The sequence below is a fragment of the Aotus nancymaae genome, unplaced genomic scaffold (genome assembly GCF_030222135.1).
Source record: "Aotus nancymaae isolate 86718 unplaced genomic scaffold, 86718_ANA_hifiasm-v0.15.2.pri h1tg000059l, whole genome shotgun sequence".
Taxonomy (NCBI): Eukaryota; Metazoa; Chordata; class Mammalia; order Primates; family Aotidae; genus Aotus; species Aotus nancymaae.
In genome coordinates, this window is record NW_026988473.1 from 9,158,079 (window position 1) to 9,173,385 (window position 15,307).

General features: G+C 58.3%; 1 protein-coding gene across 4 annotated transcripts in view; it reads left to right on the plus strand.

Moving 5' to 3' along the window:
• The first annotated feature begins 808 nt into the window (after nucleotides 1–808).
• The window catches only part of SYT7 (synaptotagmin 7), a 65,850-nt gene continuing 51,351 nt past the window's right edge, over nucleotides 809–15,307 (plus strand). For all 4 annotated transcript variants that reach the window (XM_021676827.2, XM_021676835.2, XM_021676840.2 and 1 more), the window contains exon 1: nucleotides 809–1,095. In XM_021676827.2, the coding sequence (XP_021532502.1) occupies nucleotides 1,065–1,095 (31 nt within the window). In that variant the 5' untranslated portion in view covers nucleotides 809–1,064. The remainder of the gene's footprint in view (nucleotides 1,096–15,307) is intronic.

The window sequence follows — 15,307 nt, forward strand, 5'->3', positions numbered from 1 at the left end:
GACCAACAGAGTCCCAGGGTTGGAAGGGGAAGGAGGGATTTCCTTCCTACCTTCCGAGGTGCTATGGTCAAGGAAAAGAGGGGAGGATCAGAGAAGGAGCTGCTGCTGGAGAGCGATAAGCAGAGGCTGAAAGGTCCATTTTCTTCTTTCGTGGGGCTGGGTTAGGTGGGGAGGATTACTAAGCCTAACCTCCCACTGAGGGCAGGGATCCCAGTCCTTTCGGCTTCACCTGTGTGCAAGCCTGGAAAACGACCGGACTGGCGGACCCAGGATCAGCGCTGCCAAGAAATCCACTCCTGGTTTTTGCACGCACCAGCCCGTCTGCTCCAGACGGCCGCGGTGTCGAGTCCGGAGCTGACGCCCTCGAGCCGCCAGCAAGCGGAAAACCCGGAATGGATCTTCAAGCCCTTTGGAACGGAGCCAAAGGGCGCCTAGGAGGAGGTGGCCGGCTCTGCAGCTCTGCCCCGTGCGAGGCCGCGGCCATCCGGGACGCACGGGCCGGGGGCGGGGTCGCGCAGCGGAGCCGGACCCGCTGTCCGGACGAGCCTGGCCGTAGGGCTCGGCGGCCTTCCCCGCGGGGGCTGCGGGCGGGCGGGGCGCGGGTGGGGCGCGGGCGGCGGCCGTGCCCTCGGGGCGGCTCCGGGCGGTGGCGGGCGCAGGTGCAGTTCGGCGCGCGGCCGGCAGCGGGCGCAGGCGGCGGCGGTGGCCGCGGCGTTCGGCGGCTGGCGGGCGGCGCCGGCGGTGCCCCGGGCGCGCTCACACACACACATACACACGGCCTCGTACACACTCACACACGCTCCGGCGCGCACACGCGGCGCGCAGGCCGGAGGGAGGAGGCTCGGCGCGGCTCAGCGGCGGCGGCAGCGTGCTCCGCGGGCGGGCGGGAGGGCTGGCGGGCGGCCCCCGCTCCCCGGCTCCGCGGCTCGGTGCAGCCCGCGCGGCCCCCGCCCTCGGACCCGCCCCCGGGGGTCGCTCGGCCCCATGCCCAGCGGCGGCGGCGGAGCAGCACGCGGCCGCGGGCGGCTCTGAGGAGCCCGGAGGGAACCGGTTACGAGGGGACCATGTACCGGGACCCGGAGGCGGCCAGCCCAGGTAAGCGCGGCCCCGGCGGGCTGGGGCGCCCCGCACTGGCGGGCAGGACGGCGGCAGCGCCGGATGCCGTCTCGGAGCCCCAGCCTGGGGCTGCTGTCCGCCCGGAGCCGCACGGACTCCCCGCGAGGTCATCCCAGCCCCGGGGGCGCGGGCTCCAGCGGCAGCGGCTGGAACCCCGGTCCCCCGCAGTCCGGACACTGCCGGGCTGGATGTCCTGGGCCGGCTTCGCAGTGTCCCCACAAGGACCTCCCCCCCACCCCCAGCAACCCAAGGACAACGTGTGTGGTGGAGCGAGGAGCCGCTGCCCCCTTGGGAGCCGGGCAGTGCCCTCAGAGGCACCCGCGGCTCCCCAGCACCGGTGCCCAGGGGGTGCCAGCGCTGGTGGACCCCAGGGTGAGGATCCTGGCAGCTCTTGGCCAAGGTTGTGGGCACAGGGGAGCGAAGTGGCATCACGGTGCCAACTGTGAATTGAGAGGATGCCAGGGGGCAAGTGGGAATCTGGTGCACCGGGGCAGGGAGGCTCTGGGGGGTGGGGAACCGCAGGGGCGTTGATGGGGGAGATGAGGGTGCCTGAAGGGAAAGAGAGCAGGGGCTCATGAGAATGGGGGTGCCAGGAGAATGTTCTCCTAGGCTTGGGGAGGGGGAAGCAAACAACCCCAAACTCTCTCCTGTCCTGGGGGGAGGGCCGAACTCTGCTTTCTGCTTCGCCCGCCAGGGGAGTGGCCTGGGAGCCCACTGTCTGCTTGGTAATCTCCAAGCCAAAGCTGAGGAATCTTCCCATCTTCCTCGGAAATTGCTCTGCCATTTCCTCCTTGGCTCCCGATGCCTCCTCATCCAGTGCCCACCTGTAGGCAGGTCCCCTGCAGCTCCTGCCCAGGCTCCATCCCCGCTCCCACATGGGGTCCTCCACCCAGACCCAGCACCCCACTCTGCCACTTCTGGCATCAGGGTCTCTGTTTCTGGGCTTCTCTCTGATGCTAAAAGCACCACTCCCCAGCCCAGGACGCACTCCCAAATGAAGAACCTCCAGGCTCCCTGCTGCCAGCCTCCTGGGGGCAGGGGTGCTGTGGGGAAAGAACAGCTCTGGGACCCTGCACAGAAGGCCCCTGAAGGCAGTCCAGTGGATGTTGGCTTTGCCCACTTTTGCCCCAGCCCCATATTTGCTCTTTCCCCTCTAGGGGCAGCCTCAGCCTGTCCCTGCCTCCTGAGGAATCGGCTTCCACCCCCATCAGTTCTTTTCAGCCCAGTCCATATTGAGGACGACCTATTGGGCGCCAGACTTTGCCCTCACTCGGCACTTGGGTGTGAGGGTGAGAGATTCAGTGTCCTTCTCTGGAACCTTGAGCCCTTCTCTGAATGTCCTCTAGGTGAGGGCTGAAGGGGCATTGCCTGTGGAGAGTCCTCCCCTCATCTGTCTGGACCCAGGTCACCTACCCTGGCATCTTCCTCCAAGAGGCCGCCAGCTTCCAGCACATGGCCCACGGCAGGGGCATTCTCTTGCTCAGCTCACCTTCTCAGAAGCCAGTAGCTTAGTTCAGAAGCCAGCTCTGGGGCATGAGGATGGAAGGTAGGAAAGCAGTAAGGATACTCCCTGTCCCCTGCCCCACCAAGCTGGCAGCCTCCCCTCTGTCCTGTTAGGCCGCTGGCCTGGGGGCCGTGCCCTCGTCCTCTCTTCCTTCCTCCTCTTCCCTCCCACGCCTTGGCACCATGACATCACCACTCCTCCAAGCACTTCTGCCCTCACCACGGAGGCCAACTTGATGTGCTTGGCATCTTCTGGGCAAAGGGTCTGGAATCCAGTGCCATCCCTGGCATGCTGGCAGCCCCCAACTCTTCTCTCACCCCTCCTTGAATGGGCCTCCCTGGCTGCGGTTGGGACCTGTCTTGCCCACCCCAGTCGCAGCTGCAGGACCCACTAGTGCGTGTGGTGGGACAGCTGGGACTGGGAAAGGGGCTGGCCTGAGGCTGACTCCTCTCCAGTGTGGGCAGTGGGCTGGGTGGTGTCAGACGTAGCTGGAGAGGGCAGAGTCTGCCTTTGAGCCTAGTCCTCTGGGGTCCTTGAGGGGTCAGAGACTTCATTCTGGCCTCTGCCCTCTGGCATCCCTGCCCACCGGCATCCCTGCCCACCTTCGTAGGCCCTATAGTTCCAGGTCAGATTTCCCTTCCCCTCCAAGGCTCCCCAGACTCAGCTCCCCCAGCCAGGACTCTGTGTCCCCCATTTCTGTCCCCCATCTCCCCTTGACTGACACCAGTTGGGACTGAGATATGCAAATTGATTTCTGTGTAATTCAGGCTGCCCCTCCCTCCGCTCTGGTACCCCAGGGGCCAGTGCCTTTTATATCCTGATCCTCTCACCCCACACTCAGGAACACCTGCGGCCCAATCCTTTAAAAAAAAAAATCTGTCCTCTTCTGCTCCCCTTTGCCCCATGCTGGTTCCAGAGGATCCCTGTGGTCCTCCCTCCCTCATCCCCCTTACTGTGCAGGCCCCCACAGGGCTCAGCTCCTGCTAAGACCTTACCTGGCAGGTACAGTTCCCTCCCCACTTGGGCCCCAGGCCCCCAGGCCCTTGGCTCCCTGATCTATTATGGATGAAGAAAGGGACTGTGGGAAATCATCGGAGTCCAATGAAGATCCCAGACCAGCCCCGAGCTATGCACACCCATGGGCTCCAGCACCACACTCAGCCCAGCCTCCTGAGGCCATACCTGCAGCCTCCCTTCTGCCCCCTCCTAGACTTCAGGGCCTCTCCCTGCCCTCGACCTTCACCCTGTGGTTCATCATGAAGTCCCTGTGTCTATGGGACTGTTGTCCCCAGGCCAGGCAGGCCCCAGCAGTCCTGCAGGGGTCAGCGTTGCAGTGGGCAGGCAGGATGGCAGCAGGAAAAGAGAGAGGAAGGGAGAGGTGACCTTGCAGAGAGCTGGTGAGCAAAGCCAGAGAGGGAACCACTGGGACAGAGGGTAGGTCCTGAGGACTACTTCTCTTGTCCTCCAGCCCTCTGGGAGCTTTTCCCTGGGGGTAGCAGTTCTTGAAGCCTTCTTTTGTCCCACCTGTTAGTGGGCTCTGTCCCTTACAGACACTGTACCAGGCAGGTCATGCCTTGGGGGCATGCGGGGCAGGGGGCCTTGATACAGCAGGCCTCCTCTCTCAAGGCGGAAGGATCGTCGAGATCGTCCAGGCCAACTCTCCACTCACAGGGCACAAGTTAGGGGCAGAGGCTGATGGTGGATTGGGCAGGTGCAGAAGTTAGGGGTGTGGCTAAAAGGGCAGTTCAAGGGTGTGCCCTGAGGACCAGTTGGGTTAGAGGCCAGGGCTGGAGCGTGGGAAGGTCCAAGGAGGCCTGACTGTGTCTACCCATTTCACCAACAACATCTCTCCTCCCACTTACCTCCCCGGAGCCTGCCCCATCGGCACATGCCCAGGCCTCCCTGGCCAGCATCCTGGGCTTAGGTCAGAGTCGGGACTGAAGAGGAATGATCTCCTCACAGGCCAGGATGCAGTGGGGGACCTGAGGCCCGGCAAGTCTAAAACCCAGAGAGGGTGAGGATGGTTTCTACTGGGCATGGGCCAGGGCAGCCAGTGCCCCCACGCTTTTGTGTTACCATGGAGACAGGCCCCTCCTTGGCCCTGGTTCACACTGTTCTGTGGCCTTGCAGGGACAGCTTGATCGACAAGCTGGCTGCTTGAGGACTGGGGGATGGTGGGAGGGAAATAGCCCCAAAGTTCCTCCTTGTAGTCGGGAGGGGGTTAGAGCAGGCTGGATTGAGGTGGGAGCATACAGGTCAGCAGGTGACAGGTGAGGGGACAACTGGAAGGCAGGGCAATAGGTGGGTGCCCGGTGAACAAAGACAGTCCCTGGACAGCTGAGTTCTGCCCCTGGCTGACCCTAAGCTCAGGCCTAGGGGCATTGAGGGCAACATGGAGTGCCAGTCGGGGCTGTCCCCTTGTCACCCCTGCTAGTCTGGCCATTGCAAGATGTGTGGAACAGGCAGAGGAGCTGTATATGGTTCTCTCCCCCTCCTGCCCCTCCTGAATCCCCCCATTCCACTCCCCACCCACCCTGTATTCTCTCAGGGACTTTGACTCCTTATTGAATCTGATGGACCGTTTTCAATAACTGCTTCCCCCAGGGGAGCGAGGCCAAGAACAGCAGGGAGAGGAGCTGGGAGGGGCCCCATGGGGGTGGGAGGCCCAGTCCTGAGCCGATGACCCCTGGCTGGAGAATGAGTTGGCTTGATGGCTCCTCAGAGCACTGTGTCATCCAGGGTGGGCATAGGCAGCTCTGCATAGAGCTGGTCCTCTTCTCCACGGACAGTGCCTGGCAGGTGGCATATGTGACCGAGAGGTCAACTTTCTCTTGTCGGGGCAGTCACTGGTTTGGCCAGGTGCCGGCGCCAGCCTGTGCCAGGCCCAGCCCGGGTGCCTGCCTGCCTTGCCAGGGAACCCCAGCTGGTGATGCCAGGCAAATTCTGCCAGTTCCATGGGCATGGAGGTCCCTGACCTCCCAGGCAGCAGGGCAGCCCTGCTGGGCCCTGTCCAACTAGTATCTGGAGGGCAGGGCTTTGGTCTCACCCAGCACAATTCCCCAAGGGCTGGAACAGAGTTGGCAGATAGCATGGGACCTGTGGAAGGGACTGGACTGTGCCCAGAGCTTATGCCTGGAATTCTAGGTCCAGTTAGTTGGAAGGTCGGCTGGCGCATTCGGCCTGCTCTGGGGGTTTCTGCAGCCTCCACCTGGAAGGACCCCTTGGGAGAGAATGAACCAGGAGCTGACTGGTATTGTGAGTTGGAACCCCTGCAAAGCTGCATGTTTGGGGAGTTGGTATCTTCATGAGATTGAGCCCATGGGTGGAAGGGGAGGGCGGAGCCAGGAGAAGAAGTGCTGTCTGTGTGTGTACCTAGTGCGTGTGCGGGTGGCAGCTGGATGGCCGTAATCTCTGCGCTCATCTGAGTGCCAGGACCGCTGTAAACAGCAGCTAATGAGTGTATTTGTAGTGAGGTGGGTTGAGGAGCATGGGGAGCTGAGACAGAAAGCTTTGGGGGGGGCTCCTCCACTGGCCCTGTACCTGGCCAGGCAGGGCCTCTGTGCCAGGGACCCCACCTACTCCCTGCCACACCCTCCCACCTGCCATGGAGGCCATGGAGGCCTTGTCTGCTGGGAGCAGGGCCTTACCTGGCTGTATGGCATGCATGAGTATGGACAGGGGTATTCATGAGAGCTTCCATGTGTACAGATACAAGCGTTTCCATGATGGTGTGGGTCTGTTAGCATGTGTGTGTGTGTCTGGGTCAAATCGAGCTTGCCTGTGTATTTGTGACTAGGTCCGGTTCTGTGCATGTGTGTATGCATTGCTTCCCCAGGCCCTAAGAGGAGGGCTGCCCATCATCTCTCTAGCGACCCTGATAGTGACAGACCCTGATAGTGACAAAACCAAAGATGCTGGTAAAGCAGGCATGTACTGTTGGCCCTGCTCCTTCAGTGCCCTTCCTGGAGAGCAGGAGGCTGGGGGCTTCCCTGGCTGACTGAGGGAGAAAGTGGGGTGACTGTTCTGCCCATTAGAGGAGACAGGAGGGAGAGGTCTGAGCTCTAGCCCCAGCAGGCTCCCATAGTTGCTGCTTGCATCAGAGACTGGGGAGAACCTGGGGCTTAGACAGCCCTCTGGTTCTAGAGCCCCCCAGGAGCCCCAGGAATGAGAGAGGAACAGTGCCTACCTGTCAGTCCTAGCTGGTTGGTAGAGCATGCACCCTGCCCCCAGCCAGGGTAGGGTGGCATGAGGGGTGGGAGGCGGAAGGGGTGCCTGCGTGAGGCTCTGCACGAGGGGAGCGGAGGAGAGAGCGTGTGGCTAATGTGTCCAATTAAATTACTTCAAACCCTGCCGCGGCAGCTGCTCTCGGCGGGGCCCTGGGTACAAATTGGATCCATCTCATTACCATGGGGTGGTGTCAGCGGGGCCAGAGAGCGGCGGTCAGCATGGCTGGCACACAGCAGGTCCTCTCCTGCTCTGCCCAGCCTGGGTCCGGGATGGCCCCCTCAAACATTTGCTTGCTTTAGCACCCCTCAGGGGAAGTGCCCCAGGTCCAGATATTGGGGCTCCCTGCATACCTCCTTGCCATCCCTGACCCCCATCCCTGGCAGCCAATGTACCCTTGGAAATATTTTCTCCAGGAATGGGGTTTTGTGTTTTGCAGAGGGACCAGCTTAAGGAATCCCCTCTCAGGTCACCAAACACATCCCGTGTCCTCCCCTGATAATAAAAATAGCATGATAATAGCAAGCCTTGTGGAGCACTCAGTATGTGCCGAGCACTTTACATACGTGCCTCCAGGGCTGGCTTGCTTGAGCTAGGGCTCCAGCGTCAAACAGCTGTTGATTTGAATCCTGGCAGAGACACTTGCTGCTGTGTCTCTGGAGCAGCCCACCTCTCTGGCCTTGGGTTTCCTCTTCTGTTAAATGGGCATGATGATGGTTCTTACCGCCCAGGTAGTTGGAGGATGAGGTGAGATAAGGCAGGAAAAGTATTTAGCAGAGAGCCAGTCCATAGTAAACACTCAGCCAGTGGCAGCTGTTCTCACCTGTACCAAGCAATTGATGTGTGGGATGAGGGTTCTGGATCCTAAGGAGGACATGCCTGCTACCTCCTTGGTGGAGGAGTTGGGGAGGGCTTCATGGGGGCAGTGTCAGTTAAGATACCATCAGAATAGAAGAGACATGTTGTGTGCTCACTATGTGCCAGGTGCTGTTCTAAGCATATAATATGCGTTAGCCCCTCCATCCTCAGAACCACCTTAGGAAGTGCGAACTTGCAGTTAGAAGTAGGTCTGGGATTCCAGCCACTCTGCCAGACGTAAAGGCATGAGCTTCAGCTGCAGGGCCTTGCGTCCTGAAGGAAGCATAAGAGCTTGCCATGTGAGCAAGCAGAGGTGAGGCAGTCGGTGAGGTGGGGACAGCACATGGAATGGCTCAGAGGTTCAAGGGGTCTTGGCCAGCTGAGGCAGCAGTGAGTGCTTGAGCATGATCAGAAGGGAGGCCTTTAGGGCACAGTAGCAGGAAGTGAGGCTTGGGAAGGTAGGTTGGGCCAGATTAAGAAGGGGTTGGCATTTTGAAATAGGAAAACTGAAATTATTTTAAAAAGTAAGGCATGGAGAGCCATGGATGGCTTTTGAGCAGATCTCTGTGAAGAACTTTGACAACGTGGTAGTATGGAGGATGGGAAGTCGGGAGGCAGGCGGGTAGATGGAGCTAGAGTCTCAGCCGTTAGCATATCTGCCCCTACCTCCGCCAGGAGATCTGTAGTGTCCAGCTGGCCTAGGCCCCTGCCCTTGGAAAGCTTGTGGCAGATTATGGCAGTAAGGAGGTAGCAGGTGCAGGTAGGCATGAATGAACACCCTGAGGGGGCTTCCCAGATGCCTGGGGTATCATAGAAAACCTCATGGTGAGGGATACGGAGCCACGATGGGTGGGCCCGGGGCTGTGGATACAGTTAGTCCTCTTGAGGATTTGTTCTGCGCCCACATAACCCCCAGGCACCAGGGCCAGGCCCAGGAGGGGCCACTTGGCTCCTGCTCCAGCTGCCAGACCTGAGCTCCAGAGCCCCACCAAAGCCAATCTGTCTCCATGGCAACTAGGCAGGCCACCCCCTTTTCCATGCCCACGGCCCCTGGCACAGGGGCCCATTCACAGCAGGGCCTGGGTATGTCTTCCCACTTTCCTTGGGGGTCGTCCCAAGGCAGACGCCCTCACACAGAAGCGCTGGCAGCTCACACGCATGTTGGCATTTGGGTGCGTGTGGACACATGATGTGTGTGTGTGTGTGTGTCCTGCAGCAGGAAGCAGGGAGGTGGGGATCGTCTGTGTCGCCTACCCATCTTAGCTGGAGATTTGTTCCTACTGAGGGGGGGTCATATAGGTGCTAAGGGCCCTGATGGCAGGATGAACTGTGGGCTCCTGCCTTGGAGATCGAGGTGAGAAAGCCAGCCTGGAGAAGGGGCAGCTAGGAGAAATGGAAGGTCAGGGAAAGCCGCAAAGGAGAGGCTCCCAGCCGTGCCTGGTGGGTCCACAGACCACTTTGTTCTTTCCATTCATCATGTCATGTCATCTTCACAGCAGTCTTGCAAGGGAGATATCCAATTCACTGCGGTGCAGATGAGGAAACGAAGACTCAGAGAGGTTGAGTGTCTTGCCCAGGTCACTCAGTAGAGCAGGAATAAGATTGCAAGTCGGCCTCACTCTCAAAGCCTAGGTCTTAACCACTGGGCTACGTTGCCTGGTGCCTCCTTATCCTACTAGGCTCCAAGCCAGCCCGTCTCTCAGCCCGTCTCTCAGAAGGGAGCACTACGAGTTGGTACTGGCTGCAGAGGTGGACTCAAAGGGTGTCCCAGTGCCTCTTCTAATGCTAGGGTATCCCCTAAAGCCTTTGTTCTTCCTGGAGTGGAAGGGAGTCTTCTTCCCACCCTGTCTCCATTCTCTCTACTGGCAAAGTGGAGGGATCCTCTCACTCCTGGGGGAGGCTCTCAGGAAAAGGGGAAGAACCCCTCTCTCCCTGCTTGGCACCTGCCAGCCCTGGAAGAGCCTGATGAATTGTCTGTGTGCCCCCCCCAACCTCATTCCTCCCTCTCCAGCCCCCGCCTGGTTGGGGAGGTGCGAAGGGAGTGATTTCACAGCCTGTCAGCTGAGGCCTAAAAATACCCAGAACTCTAAGATGCTTGGGCAGGGGGAGGAGAGAGCAGGGACCAGGGATAGGGTGGTGAGGGGTGCAATGGTAACTTGGCCAGAGGAGTCTAGGTGGCACCACAGTTTTGCCTGGGAATGATAGGAGACCCTCTGTCCCCAGGGTCCTCATTTGACCTCATATCTGGCAATGACAGAGGGGGCCAGTGTCTCGAGGGTCTTGAGAGCTCAGCTCTGGCATTCAGACCTAAGGAAGGGCTTCATCTCAGATGGGAACCGTTGTGGACCCCAGGCCCCCTGGAGCCTCCAGTTGATGCCTCTCTCTCCCTCTCCACCCCCGGGTTGGCTGGCATCTTTGGGCCGTGGGAGCCAGGCTGTGCCTGAGTCTGCTTCCTTCCTGGAGAAGGTGCCCGCTTCTGTTAGGCGTGAGGAAGGCAGGGTGGATGGGGGTGCCTGCAGGTGCGGGATGTGACGTGCCAGCCACCCAGGCACTAGAAGGAAGCAGAGGAGAAGGGGGTGTGGTGGCCCACGTCACTGCCACATGGCTGTGCGCTGCAGCATGGCACATGGCCCCCACGAGTCAACCAGTGCCCAGAGATGGGAACACTTTGTGTGTGTGTGTGTGTGTGTGTGTGTGTGCATGGACCTACTAGAATCAACTTGTTCTGTTGCTGGGATGCTTGTGGACATGTGTGACCAGCCTGGCTACTTCAGGTAGAAATTGGGTGACGGCACAGGAGTGGGTGTGGGAGCGTGAGCAAACACATGTCACTTCATGCAGACACATGACCGTGTGTGTGCCATGTGGAAACACGATGGCATATGTGTCTGTGCAGAGGCACATGGGCACACGTCTCTGGGGCACCAGGCAAGGGCTGAGAGGGTCCTTAGGGAAAGAATGCAGAGTGGTAGCCAGGGAATGGGGGCTCCAGATCAAAAGTAAGGAGGTTCAAATCCCAGGTCTGCCATGCACTGACTTGCTTTGTGGCCTTGGGCAACTGACTTAACCTTTCAGTGCTCCATTTCCCACCTGTAAAACGGAGAGAATAATAGCACCATCGTGGGGCTGTTGAGAAAATTCGATGAGTTAATATCTATAAACCACCTAGAACTGTGCGTGTCACAGAGTTAGCACCATGTACATTGTAGTTCTTCTTATCTGGTCCTACCCTTTGATGGCACAGGTGGGAACAGGAAAGCCCAGAGAGGGAAAATGACCTGACCAAAGTCACACAGTAAGTTAGTGGCAGAACCAAGACAAACCAGACTCTAACACCTTAAGACTGGGCTTGTTCGAGTCTCAGACCTCATGGATTGCAGTCCTACTAGAGTTTGATGCTTAGATTGTGCTAGGGCTGTTCTGGAACCTTGGGGACTCAGGGACCTGCACATCTTCAGATAATGTTGGGGGCTTCAGGGAAGTGGCCTCAAAATGACCAGCTGCATGAGTCATAACCATGGCACTGGCTAGCTGTGTGGACTTGGCCAGGTCACCCAGCCCTCCTGAGTCTCAGTTTTTTCCCTATGATGGAATAATAGTGATACATACTTTATAGGGTTGTTGGGATCAAATGAGATCCTGCATGGAATGTCTTAAGTGTCTGGCACACCATACCTATTAAGTGCTCGATAATGTTTGTTACAATTATAACCCTTGCAGAACCCTCTCGCCTTGTGCTCCAAAAATGTGATTTCCTTTGGTTCCCTTTAGCCCCTGGCCACCCTCACTCCCTTCTGCCTGCCACCCCACACTCCAGAGGGCTTTGGTCAGGACTGACTTGCTTTATTTCCTGTTGTTGCCCTTTGCCCAGAAGAGAACAGGACCGGACCCACCAGTAGGACTTAGCCCCTGAGCCCTCTGCATCTGGCCTTATCACTCATTTGACCTTGGACAAGCACCGTTTCCTCTCTGGGCCTTGATCCCCTCTTTGAAAAGTGGAGAGGCTGGACTCCACAGCCCCAGAAGCTCCTGATTGTGTTGCTGTGTGACCCAGGAGGGCCCCTGGCTCAGCCTACTCGAGAGGGTGGCATGTTGGCAGGGAGGGAGGTCAGCTGGCTGCCCCGGGTGAGTGGAGCATCTGGGGCCTGAGCTGGCTGGTGGCCTGCCATCATGCCCGCCCGCACCTGTGGCTGCGTAGGAGGGTGTGCAGGCCGGGCTGGCTGGGCACTGACATTGGGGGAGGCTCAAGGACAATGACGTAGAGAAAGCCCTTCTTGGGGCCGTGGGAGCTGCCACTCCAAGCTGTCCTCCCCGCTCTCCTCCCCCTTCTCCCTGGGGTTTTCCTTCAGCAATTCCTCCTTCCTCCCTGTCCTTCCTCTCTCCTTCCCCTTCCGGGAGTCTCCCAGTATCTCTCTCTCTGCCTCTGCCCCTTCTGTAATCTTGATCATTTTCTGGGCCATCTTCTCATTTCCTCTCCCTCCATAGAGGGGAGATTCCTACCTCTTCTGGTCTCTATGGTTCCTGAGCTTCCTCCTGTCTTCCTTTGATGTGTCCCCATTTTTCTGGCTCCTCCTGGCTCCCTCTGCAGTCCCAAAGCCCAGGTCTTTCTCACTTACTCTGCATGGGCATGTCCAGGCTCCTTCCAGCTTTTTGTCCCCTTGCTCTCTCCCACTTCAGAGTCCCTTCCTCCCAAGCATCCCTGCCTCCCTTCTTCCAGTTCTATGGAGCTATTTGCTCCTCCACCAGCATCCCCTGCCCTGACAGGACCCCAACCCAGGCAGTTTCTGTGGCTAGAGCTGCTACCCAGTACCTCTACAACCCCCCTGCCCTCTGTGAGTTGAGAAAGGGGTCAGTCCAGGGCCCAGGGACTGGCAGCCCAGCCTCCTAATTAGCAGGAGGTAATTGCCTGGAAAAAGAAATTTCATTTAGAATGAGACTCCAAGACTCCAAGTTAAAACTGAGCCAGCTGATGGACCTCGGGGAGGAGGAGTGGGGAAGCAGCCCAGGTCAGGGCCTCAGGAAGCCCCTCAGGAGATGAAAGCCCCTAGGACTCCCTGCCTGGCTTGTCCTCAGCACCCCAGCCTTATGCAGGTGGGAAGAGTGTACTGGACTGGGTGTCCCGCCATCTTCACCTGAGTTCTGGTTCCACTGCTCACTGTGTGACTTGGGGCAAGCCATTTATTCCTTTGAGCCATAGTTTTCTCTCCTATAAAATCAGAACAGGGCCATCCCTGCCTACTTCACCCCTCAGGATCATGAGGGTCAATTCAGACAGTGGCTCTGAAAGCACTTAGCAGACTGTAAAGTGCTACAGAGTGCAAGGCGTTACTCTCTTCCTCCACTTGGTTCTCAGCCAAGAGGAGAGGATGGTGTGGGGCTGGAGTGGTCTTGGAGGAACCTGAGGGATAGTGTGGCCTCCCAGAACATGGAAGGATGATGAGGTAGATTCAGCTGAATGGCAAGAGTAAGGGCAGATGGATGTACTCTCCCATGCCCGTATCAGCACTTGCTGACTGCACCAGCCTGAGTGGTCACCTCCCCTTTCTGATCCTCGCTTTCCTCATCTGTAGGAGGCTGAGCATGATGCTCCCTCTTGGGGAGGGAGGGTGGCTAGAAAGCTAAATGAGATCATGTTTGCAGAGCTCTTAGCACAGTACTTGGCATACAGTAAGTGCTCAATAAATGATACATACCAGCTATGTCTACTGTAATTAAAGGCTATTATCTTGACTCTCTTGAGTCCAGAAAAGCTGTGGCTTTGGGTGCTGTCTTCAGGTGTTATTACTTGTTTTGCTTTTTGTTTTGGGAAGGAGGAGACTTTCTACGACCCAGTAAGGTTCATATCAAGCAGTCCCTAGAAACACCAAGCAGATCTGCCTCTCAAATAGCCCCATCAGTAGGGTGGGGGAACAGGAGTGGGCCACAGTTAGAATTAGGCATTCTCCTGCAACCCTTCATTTTTTCCTGGGGTGTGGGCGGTGTGAGCAAGGTTCTTGTTTGGGTGGGGGTGAGGTGTGGGACCTGTGCCCTGGGGAGGCCTTTGTGTTCATTTGGTGGAACTGGCCCTGCCATGGAGGAAAGGTTGGTGTTTGTTTAAACAAGATTTCCCTATCCACCTTGGAGAAAGGAGCAGGAAGTTTTGCCTGCCCAGGCCTGGCCATCTGGGTTGAGCCTGCGCTGTGACCTAGGCAGCCCCAAGGCGGCCAGGACACAGTCGGACAGGCTGGAGGGTGCGGGTGTCGGGCAACGCCGTAAGCTCTGAGCGCCAGATTGCCCCAGGAGCGGTGAGGGGGCGGCGGGGGCCGGAGGACCGTCTGCTGCTGTTTCCCCACCGGCACTAGCTGCCGCTGGGGACCGTCTGTGAGCCAGCCGGGGTGCAGTGCCCGCGCCAGCCGCCAGGAGGCAGTGCGGCAGGCTCCCGGGAGGGAATGGGGCGTGGTATTTACCACCATCGCGGGGCGGTTCTCTTTGTCCCGAATCAGGACTGGGGTCCTCAGCATCCGAGGAACTAACTAGGAGAAAGGGGGCTCTTGTGAGGTCGCTGGTTGCTGCCATAGCTTCAGCTGAGGGTTGATCTGGGAGGCGTTGGCTGAGGAAGGCGGAATCACTATGCATGGTCTCTCGGATCCTGCTCGCTGGGAGCTGTGCAAAGGGCGGCCTGGAAAAGGGCGCAGCCCCAGGACTGTTCTGTTTCAGCACCAAGGACAGGAGCCGCGTGGCTGACAGCAGTTTCAGCACCGTGGACAGCTCTCGGGGGCGGGGCCTTCGATGGCTCCATCCTAATATTTGCCGTGTAAATGATACCCCGAATATGATAGAACGACACCTCGTAGAGGGAATCTCAGACCCTGCATTCCAGCCAGGAGGCTTTGGACCAGAGAGTTGAGTGAGTAGTCTAAGGTCACACAATTGCCGGGTCGCAAAACAGGATTCAGATCCGCAGTGTTCTCTCTTCATCCATCTCTCCCGCCCCTAAGATTCCCACTAGTTATCTCTGTCCTGAAACCTCTCTGAGAGCTTCACATTTTGTTGCATCCGAAGAGCCCTTGAGCTAGCAAAGATTAAGTGCACTCCCCTCCCCAGCCATAAGCCCTGGCCATGTATTTGAATCCTAGGATGGATGGAAGGTTTCTAGCCCTGGTGGCCTTCACAGCTCCAAGCCTCAGGTGGGAGGGCATTCGGGCAGGTGGCCCGTGAGGAAGCCTATGACTTGGGGAGATAAAGTTGAGTCATCAGCATGAGGAGCCCTTAAGTGCTCTGAGATCCTCAAATGAAACATAGCATACTGTTCCAACCCAAGCTTCTTTGCAGCGTGTATTATTAATAACAATAAGATGCTGATTTAGGCCAAGGCATAACAATGCATTATTCATAGGAGTAACTAGTGGTCAAGGCCCACACTTAATCATTACACATCCCTGATCCTGCCTCTGCTCCGCATTCCTGGCGAAGAGGCCCCCCCCACCCCATCTGAGCCCCTCCTTTCTTGGGCTCCTGCTGCTCTGACAGGCATGATCATTTTCACAGCTGCTCAGGTGGCTCATCAGCTTTGGGATCAAGGTGGGTGTGGAGGGTGTCAGGTTCCGAGCTAATTCCTGGCTAGCC